General features: G+C 36.8%; 2 protein-coding genes across 2 annotated transcripts; one reads left to right on the top strand and one right to left on the bottom strand.

Annotated features, from left to right (window-relative positions):
- Nucleotides 1-269: 269 nt before the first annotated feature.
- Nucleotides 270-8,583, bottom strand: tyw5 (tRNA-yW synthesizing protein 5). Its single transcript, XM_079881525.1, has 8 exons — nt 8,425-8,583; nt 8,186-8,340; nt 8,046-8,115; nt 7,669-7,713; nt 7,402-7,539; nt 7,171-7,258; nt 6,863-6,979; nt 270-2,922 (listed from the first exon to the last, which is right to left on the bottom strand). The coding sequence occupies exons 1-8, from the start codon at nt 8,503-8,505 to the stop codon at nt 2,636-2,638; spliced, it is 981 nt and encodes a 326-aa protein (XP_079737651.1). The 5' UTR covers nt 8,506-8,583; the 3' UTR covers nt 270-2,635.
- A 249-nt stretch (nt 8,584-8,832) lies between these two features.
- Nucleotides 8,833-11,551, top strand: maip1 (matrix AAA peptidase interacting protein 1). The gene is made up of 6 exons (XM_079881520.1): nt 8,833-8,937; nt 9,034-9,381; nt 9,995-10,066; nt 10,185-10,311; nt 10,805-10,958; nt 11,206-11,551. Exons 2-6 carry the CDS (start codon nt 9,079-9,081, stop codon nt 11,282-11,284), a joined length of 735 nt encoding a protein of 244 aa, XP_079737646.1. The 5' UTR covers nt 8,833-8,937; nt 9,034-9,078; the 3' UTR covers nt 11,285-11,551.
- The last annotated feature ends 1,136 nt before the right edge of the window (nt 11,552-12,687 follow it).

Here is a 12,687-nt window from a genome sequence, read left to right as displayed (position 1 = left end):
CAAGTTATTGAAACTATAATTTCATGATCATATTGTATTCGAAACAAGGCACGATGGCTAAATCTGTGAGCCAGCTTTGCCGGGAAGCTGCCGCAGCCTTGGAACAACAAGAGTTTTTATTAAAAATAACGAAGACGAAAGTATCAGTCAACTTGCAATTAGGTCTGTGTATTTTAGAATATTGTCACCTTCTGAACCAGGGTTTTCCAAAATAGGAGTTTGTGGTGAGGGAACAATCAATATAAAACACTTACTAAGAAAGACTGAATAAAATAAAACAAAGCATTTTATTTGTTTACGTACATGTTATGTGACTATTAACCCACACCAGAGAACTGTAAACATGAAAATATGTCATTAAATTATTTAAATAGTAACTTAAAGGTTAACTAAACCCTAAAACAACTTTTTTTTTGTTAATGATCTGTAAGACTGGGGCTTTATTGATGCTGTTCATTGATTCGAGTACATTTTTTGACATTTGGGTATAAAGTGTTTTAATTCTACAATATATGGTGTAAAAACGTCTGAGTGCTGCCCTCTTCAGGATGAGTGGTGGCTACTGCAGCTGAATTTTCCTATTGGAAGTTGTGGTGCCCTGTGCCCGCCGGCGCGTTTTGCTGGATTTTTTCACATAGCAGCAAAATAGACTTAAAATACTCCGTCATTTATGATCATACAGACGTAAGAAATATGAAAAAATAAACTGTTAAATGTCTTTTTTATGTGTCCACTTCCAAATCGAAACAAAACATTGTGCTTTTGTAAAATAAAGAAAATTTAAAACTTAAACATAACTCAGCGAATACTAGTCACACAGGCATAAGCAATATATCATTATAAACATTTAAGTCTCTGCTATTAAATTATCTAATTCAAAACGAAAACAAATATTCTTTGTTTATGTAATCGTATGAAAAGATAAGAGATGTCAGTCGTTCTCATGGCAACTCATCTGCTAATGTGAACGTGCCTACAGAGAACGCACGCTCAGGGTTGCCAGGTGCCAACAAGGTTTTCCAGCCCAAAACCTCGCCAAAAAACATTTTTTTGGCTTGTTTTCTCATTTAAACACATTGAAATCATTAACAAGCTTTAAAATTATCAATTTTTCAACTTAGCCCATACGATTTTAGAGACAATTTAATCAAATGAAGTAAAAGTAGGCTACACTGACCTATCAATGAGTCTGTTTATTGCATAGACAGTATGGTTTATTGTCACTAAAAGTCGCTTGGAACAAAAGCATTCAGTAGGCTATAAAAACATTGATAGGCTATATGGACATAAAAATAACCCACTTTAACATTTCAATTATTTCAAATAGCAACATAAAACATGCATTCATTAAGGCTGGGAGAAATCGATTCACCTAGTGTCGCGATTTTTTATATAATATTTTACGATTTTAAAATCGATTTTTTTTATTACAGAATATTACCGATATTAATTCAAATTAAATTGCTTTATTTTTGCCCTTGCTTATAGACGAGGTTGACAGAAGGTAGCCACTTTCGTTTCATCAGAGGATGAAATGAGTCGTTACAGAGCTGCACGATGTATCTATAAAAGAATGATCTCGATTCAAACACTCACGCGATCTTCTTCCATTTCGTCTGTCTATTAAACCTTTGACAAAATCATATTGCAACATTCAAATCTGTGTTGGCGCAGCTGCTGACCCGGAGAGAGTTGTCATGAGACCGCAGTGATAGTCAGCTAGATAAGTTTGAAAACCCCGCGATCTAGTGTTAGCTGAGGCCTGAGGGGCGCACGTCAGTTTAGGGGGCACGTCAGCCAGAGCTGTAGTGTGTGTGTGTGTGTGTGTGTGTGTGTGTGTTTGTGTGAGTGAGTGAGTGAGACTGCTGTCTGCTGAACATTGGGTCGCAGGAAGGATCTGAAGTGCCGGTGTTTCGGCAACAAAAACCCGCCGAACTGATCCGAAACCAGCCCAATTTCTATCCACCCGCCCAAACCCATTTTTGCCCGCAAAACAGATTGCAAAACCGCCCAATCTGGCAACCCTGCGCGCGCTATTGAAACGGGTCTCAGGTGCACACAACCCCGCTCAGCCCCGCCCTCTGTTCATCCCCTCTATCTCCGCTGGGCTCTACCCACTTTCCCAGCATTTTTCAAATATTGCCAGTGGGTGGAGTCAGGCTCTGACCAGGGGTTGAGTTACCCTTTAAAATCTTAAAAAAGGGTGTACACCAAGTAAATATTTTAGGTGAAAGGGGTTAGGCTGACAAAAATCCCTGTTCTAAAGTACTGTATAATTTTAGCCCTTTTTGTTTCGGGTGTCCCCATCACATTTGCAAATCACAGACCTGCAAATGTTTCCAGTGTGTTACAGGTTGTGAATCAAAAGTGAATCATTTTTGAAGCAACTGGTTCAGTTGAATAATAGTTCCAGAAAGCCGTTTTTGTTAGGATTGTGCCATAATAGTTATTGCACATGCCCTAGATCTGAGAGTTGAGACCATGCTTTAAAACAGTAGAATATTAATATGTACTCAGTAAATAATAACTTATTTAATAACAAAATTAATGTGAAAGCTGTAAAATGTCTTTGAATGACAAAATGTGTAATTATAATTCTCAAAGTCCATGGCTCAGTGTAAATAGAGAGAAAGAACTATGCCTTGTCTAAATTTCCTTGTGCCGTCTCCATAGGTTGCCTAATGTACGCCCGACTTTGAATCCGTGACACCATGCGGCGAGCATAGAAATCCCGATACTCAGGTGGCAGATCTTCTAAGATGCCTAGAGTTCTCTCCAGTGCCTGCAGCGCTCGAGTAGCTGCTACTGGGTCTTTGTTTCCATATGGATCTTTCTTATCATAACTCTCAGGTGGAAGATGCTTCCAGAACACGTTGACACCAACTCCAAACTGGAGAGCGAGGGTATTGTGAAACCAAAGAGCTGAGGAAATGCAATTAAAATTTCATTACATTAAAAAATATTGCAATTCTTTGAATACAATTAGTTCAGCATTACTTCAGGTTATGATTGCTGTGTGAAAGTACACTCACCTAAAGGATTATTAGGAACACCTGGGCTGTGTTCAGCCCCGACAAAACGTTGCACAACGTTTTTTAAACAGAAACGGTGATGCGTTGAACACACTGTTCTGATGACGCAAGAGTTGCAACTATGGCAGCTGAGAAGGCCATTCTTTGTGTTCTTTGTGAAGAATTTTCGGAGCCTGATGAAGTCGGTATAAATATGTGTTTAATACTACAAAATATGCCCGATGTTACAGTTACTGCACTTGCCGCCCAGAACAAAAGAGAACATCCCAATCGAGTGAAGGGATTGCTGAAACTGAAATGGAAGCACACATCTTACCTAATTCAGACTAAAACACATCTATTTAGCCTCACATACTGACTTTATTTGTAGTTCATACTGTTTTAATATGGCCTACCCTGTATTTTCTTTCTCATTTTTAGGAAAAGCACTTAATTACCATTGTTTATTTCTATACCAAATGTCATACACTTGCAATGAAGCTAAAAATATAAACAACTACATCATTATAATGATATCCTATATTTTTACAATAAAACTTAAGACAAGTTGTTGCGTATACCGAGCTGCATCGAAAACATTTGTAAATTACTTTCCTTGAACCCATTGTGCGAGTTCACTTTAATACCGCGTGCTTTATATACATGTTGCTGCTGATTGGACTGCAGTTCTGACACACCCACCAAACAAGAGAAAACGTATCTCAAACCCCGTTGCACACCAGTGCACGCCGTTTCCAGGAAACATGACGTTCAACTGCAGTCCAATCAGCAGTAACATGTATATAAAGCACACGGTATTAAAGTGAACTCGCACAATGGGTTCAAGGAAAGTAATTTACAAATGTGTTCGATGCAGCTCGGTATACGCAACAACTGAGGATATTAGAAGACATGTTTGTCGTAAGTTTTATTGTAAAAATATAGGATATCAACATAATGATGTAGTTGTTTATATTTTTAGCTTCATATGCAAGTGTATGACATTTGGTATAGAAATAAACAATGGTAATTAAGCTTTTCCTAAAAATGAGAAAGAAAATACAGGGTATTAAAACAGTATGAACTACAAATAAAGTCAGTATGTGATGCGTTTTAGTCTGAATTAGGTAAGATGTGTGCTTCCATTTCAGTTTCAGCAATCCCTTCACTCGATTGGGATGTTCTCTTTTGTTCTGGGCAGCAAGTGCAGTAACTGTAACATCGGGCATATTTTGTAGTATTAAACACATATTTATACCGACTTCATCAGGCTCAGAAAATTCTTCACAAAGAACACAAACAGGGTATATACAGAAATTCTTAAGTTGAATTTAATACCTTTTAATACCTTTTTTAATACCTTCACAATATTTTTTAATACCAGGACGACAAGATGCAACTGTAGCGGTATAAAGCAATGAAATATCTTTCCAAAAATAATAAAACATTTCATTACAATTTAATGAGGTGATTATAACTTAACTTCAACCCTGGACAGATAGAGATTGGTGGCCAATCCTTTCTTGCCCTCTTTTTTTTTTTTTTTAAGCTGTGATTTTACCACTTGATTTAATAGCTTTGTAAGATAAAATCCTTTTTGCTAGACCTAATAATTATTTTGGTCTATAATCATATCAATATCAAGAAGAAGAAAAAAAATATAGCACTAAAAAGTTTATTTTAACTAATAGTCTAATTTTCTACCATAAACTGTACAATTGAATAAAATTAGCTGCCAGATAAAAAATTAGCTATTTAATAACTTGCTTTGCACTTTTTTTTTCTGGTTTCACCTCACTCCAGTCTAGACTAAATGATTTTTTTTTTTTTGGTAAGTTTTCTACACATTATGATATAAATAACCTGAAAATACTATGTAGTTTACATACATGAATTTTTTGTTCATGTTACTTAACACTGCATTAACTAATGTTAACAAATACAACTTTTGATTTCAATAATGTAGGCTACTAAATGGTGAAATTAGCATTAAGAAAGATTAATTAATGCTGTAGAAGTGCAGTTTATTAATAGTTAATGGTAATTAATGTAGTTGACTAGAGTTTAATAAATGGAACCTTAGTGTAAAATGTTACCGATCTGTTACACACCGATTCAGACGTCTCGTGAGTTCAGTGTCGGACAGATCAGTTTTAACCATTCATTAAAGTGAATCGGTTCAAAGGAGTAATTAGTTCGCGAATTATGCAGTGTGTCATTAGCGGACGTCTACGTGTTGTGTGATTATCCCGGCAGTTTAGGACATCGCACAAAATTTGTGTCAAACACAGAAAACATTTCATCACTGGATAGTTTTTTTTTGTTTGTTTGTTTATTGAAAGTGTGGTTTAACGTTCTGTCAGCTGAATGTGCGGAACGCTTTTCAGAGAAGATAAGGCAATGTATTTTAGCACAATTCACACCCAGCGGTAATTCAATGAAATAAATATCCGAATGCGCCACGTGAAACTTCGGTCTTCCGACCTTTTACCATCGTGTCAATAGATTTTGATTAATATGAGCGAGGGAGAGAGAGCAAGAGTGGAGAGAGTGCGCGCGCGCGACCGGGGCTCTTTCTCTCTGCTCCTTCTTCGTCATGCACCCTGTCACGAGCGCAGCAGTCATCTACATTTAAGCTACTCACCGATCAAATAAGGCTTTGAAAAGACAAAAATACGCTTTGACGGCCGCCAAAAAAAATTCAATGCAGTAAAAACCCCGATGTCTCTTAAATGACTGAAATAGAAGCGAACTCGCGAACAGGTTTAGCAGCAAGCCAGCCGGGTACCCCCAGCCGCGAAAACCACGTCACATGATATCGCTCAGGTACTACTCGCAACATATAAATAAATCCACGCGAATTTTAGATGAAAGGCCTGCACTTAACACAAATTGAAACTCATAGGCCTAGTTGGATGGGGGTTCGAAAATTTAATACCTCGACAGATGACGTTTATTACTTTTTAATACTTTTTAATGGCCTTAATTTTGGCTAATTTCATTTACTACCTTTTAATACTTTTTACAACCCCGCGGACACCCTGACAAAGAATGGCCTTCTCAGCTGCCATAGTTGCAACTCTTGCGTCATCAGAACAGTGTGTTCAACCATTCACCGTTTCTGTTTTAAAAATGTTGTGCAACGTTTTGTCGGTGCTGAACACAGCCCTGAACTCCAAACTGAATGTCAGAATGGGAAAGAAAGGTGATTTAAGCAATTTTGAGCGTGGCATGGTTGTTGGTGCCAGACGGGCCGGTCTGAGTATTTCACAATCTGCTCAGTTACTGGGATTTTCACGCACAACCATTTCTAGGGTTTACAAAGAATGGTGTGAAAAGGGAAAAGCATCCAGTATGCGGCAGTCCTGTGGGCGAAAATGCCTTGTTGATGCTAGAGGTCAGAGGAGAATGGGCCGACTGATTATGACCACCATGTACCATCCTCTGATGGCTACTTCCAGCAGGATAATGCACCATGTCACAAAGCTCGAATCATTTCAAATTGGTTTCTTGAACATGACAATGAGTTCACTGTACTAAAATGGCCCCCACAGTCACCAGATCTCAACCCAATAGAGCATCTTTGGGATGTGGTGGAACGGGAGCTTCGTGCCCTGGATGTGCATCCCACAAATCTCCATCAACTGCAAGATGCTATCCTATCAATATGGGCCAACATTTCTAAAGAATGCTTTCAGCACCTTGTTGAATCACGTAGAATTAAGGCAGTTCTGAAGGCGAAAGGGGGTCAAACACAGTATTAGTATGGTGTTCCTAATAATCCTTTAGGTGAGTGTATACAGTAGTTTAACCAATATGTATAACTAGTTGGCGCGGGTAAAGAATCATACCTGGGATGAAGAGCAGGTCTCCTGGTTCCAAAACACACTCGTAGCGGCACACTTTCACAAACTCAGGATAACGTTGCAGATCAGGAGTGTCAATGTCCAAAACTTCAGACTTGTCCCCTAAAAAAATGACAATTCAACAATTATGCAGATGCATTTTAGCTCATTAAATCTATCACAAATCTAGTAGATCCAGCTTTATCACAGATATAATGTCTTTATGTGCATATAGATACAATTAATAACATTTTATATTCTACACATAGTTGTCATTTGTGTATTTCATTGCGTACTTTAGTACTGAGTGTCACCTGTGAGGTAGAGATAAAGGGCATCTTTGGGGCTGTAGAGAACAACACGCTTTCGTCCAGTAACCTGAGCTAGAAGGTTGTCCATTACCTGACGGTAAACATAAAAATAGCTGTCATAAGCCAAGAGTGCTTTAATTTTTTTTACAACTTTACAAGAAACTGCATGGTCACATTTTCTTTGTTTGTCTTTCTGCAAAAAAGTGGCACAACCTGTAGTTATGTAGAACTCACATCATAGTGTGTCCACAGCTGTAGACCAGGGGAACTAATACGAAAGACACTTGAGAAAAACTGCTCCGGCTCAAAGAACTGGGGTATATAGAAGTCCTCTGCCAGCTCAGGGAACTGCTTCCTTAAATCAGCAGGTTCCTCAAAGGGAAAGGACATGGATATTTTCCAGGCATTCTACAATGAAAATACTGAGGCATATTACAGCTTTATTCGAATGAAACTCTACAGTCCCAAACAAGTAGGATATTAATTTCTAATTCAGACTACCTTACGAACATCTTCTCCAAGTGAGCGCAAGTAATAGCTTTCATCCTGTTGGGAAAAAGAAGATCGTGTTTGGCTCCCAAAAAAACTTGTGGGCCATAGCAAAATAATAAATAGGCTAAATAAAGTATATGACTGCAATACAAATATAGATACATTAAAAATGGGTTAATTTGTCTGAAGCGTGAAGCCAGAACTACTTCCAAACTTTGGAATTTAGCTTTAGAATTAAATGGCACAATGCAATACATTTACTTAAATATTCGAATATTAAAAATCTTACAGAATATACTTCTTAAAAAACATCTTATTACACTGGAAATGCACTTTTTATAGATTAAAGGTAACATTATTATAAACATTAAAGGTAGGTAACTAACCTGACTAATGAAGAAATCAGAGTGTTTTGCCTCTGCAGCTCTCTGAACAAACTTGTCAAATGGCAGTGTCCTGAAATACAGAATAATGTTTTAACTTGCACAGTTTTTGTTAGACTCATGATCTGTGTTAAATCACACACCTGTACACAAAGTTCTTATGCAGAAAGTCCATCCTGGGCTCTGGAGACACGTGCACTTTGACCTCGCGGTCACCACCTTTTTCTGCGAGATAACTCACCGTCCACGCGCGCACACAGGGCCCCAGGGGCACGCGCTTTAGAACCACTGGTCTGCGCTGAACGAGAGACGTGTTTCATTTACAAGCAACACACTCACAACACCGCAGTACATTGCTGTTATTATACATAACACGAGTTACCAGAGGATATATGTCCCTCAAGAAAGTCTCTCTGTCCACATCGGTGTATACGGGCACCTCCAGCTTTTCCTGACAGTCCATTTCTGACAATCTGAAGTTGACTCCGAGTCCATTCGCTTCACTCTTTCGCCTTCCGACAGTGATAGGAAGTCCAACTCGTTTCCAAGAGTCGATTCTTTCAAACAGTTCGTTTCAAAGAACCGGTTAAAATTCAGAGTCTCTAAAAAATGCTCAAGTAAAGCCTCGAAGACATATATTGTTGTTTATTACTGTGTTTTTTATTCATAATGGTGGTTAAATAAATAGGTGAGTTGTTGACCCGAGAATAACCTCTCAGAACCATTCGTTAACGAATCGCTCAGCCTGTTTTGAGAACCGATTCAAATGATCAAATAAACCGACTCAAAAGAACAATATGTGAACAAATTGGACACCGTTACTAGGAACATGTGTTCAACGTATTATTTTTACAAACATCACACATAATATACATTTAATTAATTTAAATAAAGTGTAAGTTTGTTTTGTCTGAAAAATACTGATATAGTGTTGAAATCCGTTTTATTTGTCTGTAAATGTGGAACTCTTCTCTCTTTTGTATGTTGTCAGTCGGATTCCCCTAACAGACGGCCCACTGAGGATGATGGGAGAAAGATGGCGCTGCCCTTACTGAGGTGTTGTAGCTGTAACAGGCCCGTTTCCATTCTGATCCGGTACTTTACATCAAAGCCGCATTTATTGAGTCAGTCCAGACGACTCGCACCCGTATCGTCTTCTGTGTGTAGTGTTCGTCAGTACAGCTCTGAACGGGGGAGACACAAACAGAACCAAAAAGTTGTGGTTGTCGGCATCCCGAACCCCTTCATCTGGTTCCGAACCCGCATCTACTTCTTTCTCATCCGAACATACTTCGACAAAGAGTTTAGTATCGAGGAGTTCTCGGAAGGAGCCAAACAGGTGAGTTATAGATGCCAATGTGTGTCTTCTTTATGTAGTGTCATCACATCATGAACTAAACCGACGGCGTTATTTTTTATTTTTTTTATTTCAATTGCTTAACCGACGACATGTTATGGACACTGAATATGAATAATGTTATAACAGTACTTGTTCATAATAATCTTGGACCAAAAATTAATGTCCTAATTGATAACATTTTATAAGACTTTCCCCAGCTGTCTTTTAGGCATTTATATAAGATTTATATTTTATGAATGAACATACCAAAAAGATGCATGTTTATTTGTGAATTTCATTGTATTTTTAGCCTATATCAGTAAATGCCAACTTGTAAACCTTATTTCACATTTTGTAAAGGATATGGAGCATTGTAATATGTTATACGTGTATACCATTTCTAAATCTCAATAATAACATAATCAAATGTATGTGGGGTTTTTTTGTGTTTTTTTTGTTTGTGTGTTTTTTTTACTTTTCATGCCTCTTTCTTTCTTACTTGATCTTTTTTATCTGTCTTGATAACTTTAATACACATACATTTTGTTATTTGTCAACTGTTTACTGTTTTTAGTTACATGATTTAAACTGAATATTAAAACTTCTCTCTCAGGCTTTCTCACACGTTTCAAGATTGCTGTCTCAGTGTCAGTTTGAGTCTCTTGATGGATTAGTGGCTAAAGATGTAAGTACATGTCATGAAGATAACAATTATCCTATTATTTTCCTGTTGAAGATTATTTAATGTCAATAGGAGTATATTATGTTTATATAATATATATAATTTATATTCTCTCCCATAGCTAATAGAAAAGCTTGAGGAAAAATGCGCTCATCTGCCTTTGAGCCACCAGAAGGCGCTGTCAGCCGAGTCTGATGAGATCATGTACACAACTACTGGAGATGTGGGCATTTACTATGATGATAGCGGTGAGACCCTATAAGCTTCATACCATGCAATATTCGCCCAGGTAATATGTTTAATTATTGTTTGTGGGTGAGTAATTTAAGTAAAAAAAATAGCATTGTAGCATGCATCTAGCATATTCTCCTCCTTTTATCGGACTGGTTCTTATGAAAGCCAATTTAGGTTACTAGCACCCAGTTTCACAGACAAGGCTTAAGCCTAGTCCCAGACTAAAATGCATGTTTGAGATGTTTTTACTGAAAGCAACTTGCACTGAGATATCTTCAGATATGTCAGTCTCATTGTTTTGTCTCAAGATGCACACCAGTGATTCTAAGGCATGTTTATAAAAGCTACTCGAATGTCCTAATTGAACTAAGGCCTACTCCTGGCTTAATCTAAGCCCTGTTTGTGAAACCAGGTCAAGATTTTTTTTAAAAGATATCATTTTGTTTGAAGTAGTCCATAAATTCATATGTATGACAAAAATATTTGCAGTCTTTCTTTCATTTTCAGGGAGGAAATTTGTAAGTATTTTGATGCGCTTCTGGTACTTAACGAGTGCCAGAATTCCTGAAGATGGTATGGAGGGAGCGAGAATTTTCCAGGTTGACATTGGTGGAGAGGGAGAGAGTCCAGAGACCAAGAGATTGCTTACAGCCAATTATGAGTGAGTACTGTGATTACTCTTCATTGTTCGTGTATTGCGTCTCATAGTGAGATTGAGATGGATTGCAAGATTCTTTCTTATTAAATATTGTTTATTATAGTTTAAATTGCTTATAGATTTTATGATTAAAAGAAACTACCATTTACCTTGAGTTAATGTCCAGTAATATCAGTATTGTGTTATAATTGTAGTAAATATGGAAACATCAGTAAAAGTTATGATTGTCTTGTTTTCTTTGTTTTGGCAGATTCCAAAGGGAGTTTACCCAGGGTGTGACTCCAGATTGGATCATCACAAGGATAGAACACTCAAAGCTTCTTGACTAAGTGTGCTGAACTTGGAGAGCAATATTTTTTTCCCATTCAATATTGCTCAACATGCAAAGAAATTTAGCCATGAATCTCTAACCCTCACTGGAAAAAACAGTTGTCAGCTCCCGATACTCTCCATGGACAATAGAAAGTTATGAATGTTGGTTTCATGTGTGATTCAGTGGATCACATCTCACTGATCTTAGATTAAGATTAGTGATTTAATGTTCAGATTAATGTTTGTAAATTTGTAAGGCTCATTGAAAAAAAAAATAATAATAATTTTAAACTTTGTATGAATCAGAATCAACTTTATTGGCCAAGTATGAGCATACAAGGAATTTGTTGCCGGTTTAGAGCAAACCAACAGTGCTGGACTGAACGAGACATTAACTAATACAACATGACAGTCAAATTGTAAACACATTTAGGAACACAACAGTTTTTTTCACAACATAGAGTTTTGGTGTCAAGTTGACTGCAAATTGTGCAAACTGTGCAATTGAACTGTAACATTGTATCAGAAGCATCTGAAAACCTTTGAATCACTGCTTGGATCATTTGAAAGACAGGCTAATACAGATTGATGAACTGACCTTTAACGGTTTTATCAGAAATGACATCTTATGCAAAACAGCAGCAACAAGTAAAATCTGTTTTTTATTTAATATTAAAATATCAATTCATCAAAATATTGTACATTTAAATTATTCTGGCTGAATATTATAAATGGTTAGTTATTTTAATGGAATCGTTATTTTGCCATATGTCATATATACAGTACAACTGAAAAATAGCCATATTTTTTATCGTTATTATTTTTCTCTATTTGGTACAGGCTTGTATTCTATTGAACATGAAATGCAGTACCTTTTAGAACTTTGTAACTTAATATGTTTGTTATGTAGTAAGTTAAGGAAGTGTTTTTATAAGGATTTTCAGAAATATGCTCTGGTGAAGCTAAGACACCTTTTAAACAGTGTTAATTATAGCTGGATTATTAATTCAGTGGCAAGAAAATGAACAGGATTTTTTCATAACTGCTTTCTGTAATTTCTAAATGCAATGTTTTGAAGTGAAAGGTTTTAAGGCAATCCAACATAATCCACAAAAAAGTACAGATGTTATTGCTCATTCTTTTTTGTGCTCTGGCTATTCTAGCAAATAGTTGTGTTAGTAACAGGGAAAATACAAAATACTAGCAAGATGGAAAGTGCCATTTTTAATGGTAAAAATGACAATACCCACATGATTGTGATTAAAGAAAATTGCTATCTTTACTGTTTTATCTATTATATTAAGACATATAAAGGCACTATGAAAGTGTGCTGCATAAGATGAATTACTGATATTTGATGTGTAATCGTGCGATGCAGGCATTATACGTCCCTTCGCCTTAAACTTATTCAAAGTGACTA

This window comes from Squalius cephalus, assembly GCF_949319135.1.
Source record: "Squalius cephalus genome assembly, chromosome: 9".
Lineage (NCBI taxonomy): Eukaryota > Metazoa > Chordata > Actinopteri > Cypriniformes > Leuciscidae > Squalius > Squalius cephalus.
The sequence above is the reverse complement of the archived record's forward strand: the minus strand, read 5'-3'. Positions and strand labels throughout refer to the sequence as shown.

Bases quoted from the DNA above. Each gene is read 5' to 3' on its own strand.
- tyw5 (XM_079881525.1), bottom strand. From the start codon at position 8,505: ATGGACTGTCAGGAAAAGCTGGAGGTGCCCGTATACACCGATGTGGAC. The intron at 7,714-8,045 runs GTTAGTTACCTA...TTTTCCCAACAG, and splicing joins CTGATTTCTTCATTAGTCAG to GATGAAAGCTATTACTTGCG. The intron at 7,540-7,668 runs GTAGTCTGAATT...TTTCCCTTTGAG, and splicing joins TTGGAGAAGATGTTCGTAAG to GAACCTGCTGATTTAAGGAA.
- maip1 (XM_079881520.1), top strand. From the start codon at position 9,079: ATGGCGCTGCCCTTACTGAGGTGTTGTAGCTGTAACAGGCCCGTTTCC. The intron at 9,382-9,994 runs GTGAGTTATAGA...CTTCTCTCTCAG, and splicing joins TCTCGGAAGGAGCCAAACAG to GCTTTCTCACACGTTTCAAG. The intron at 10,312-10,804 runs GTGAGACCCTAT...TTTCATTTTCAG, and splicing joins CATTTACTATGATGATAGCG to GGAGGAAATTTGTAAGTATT.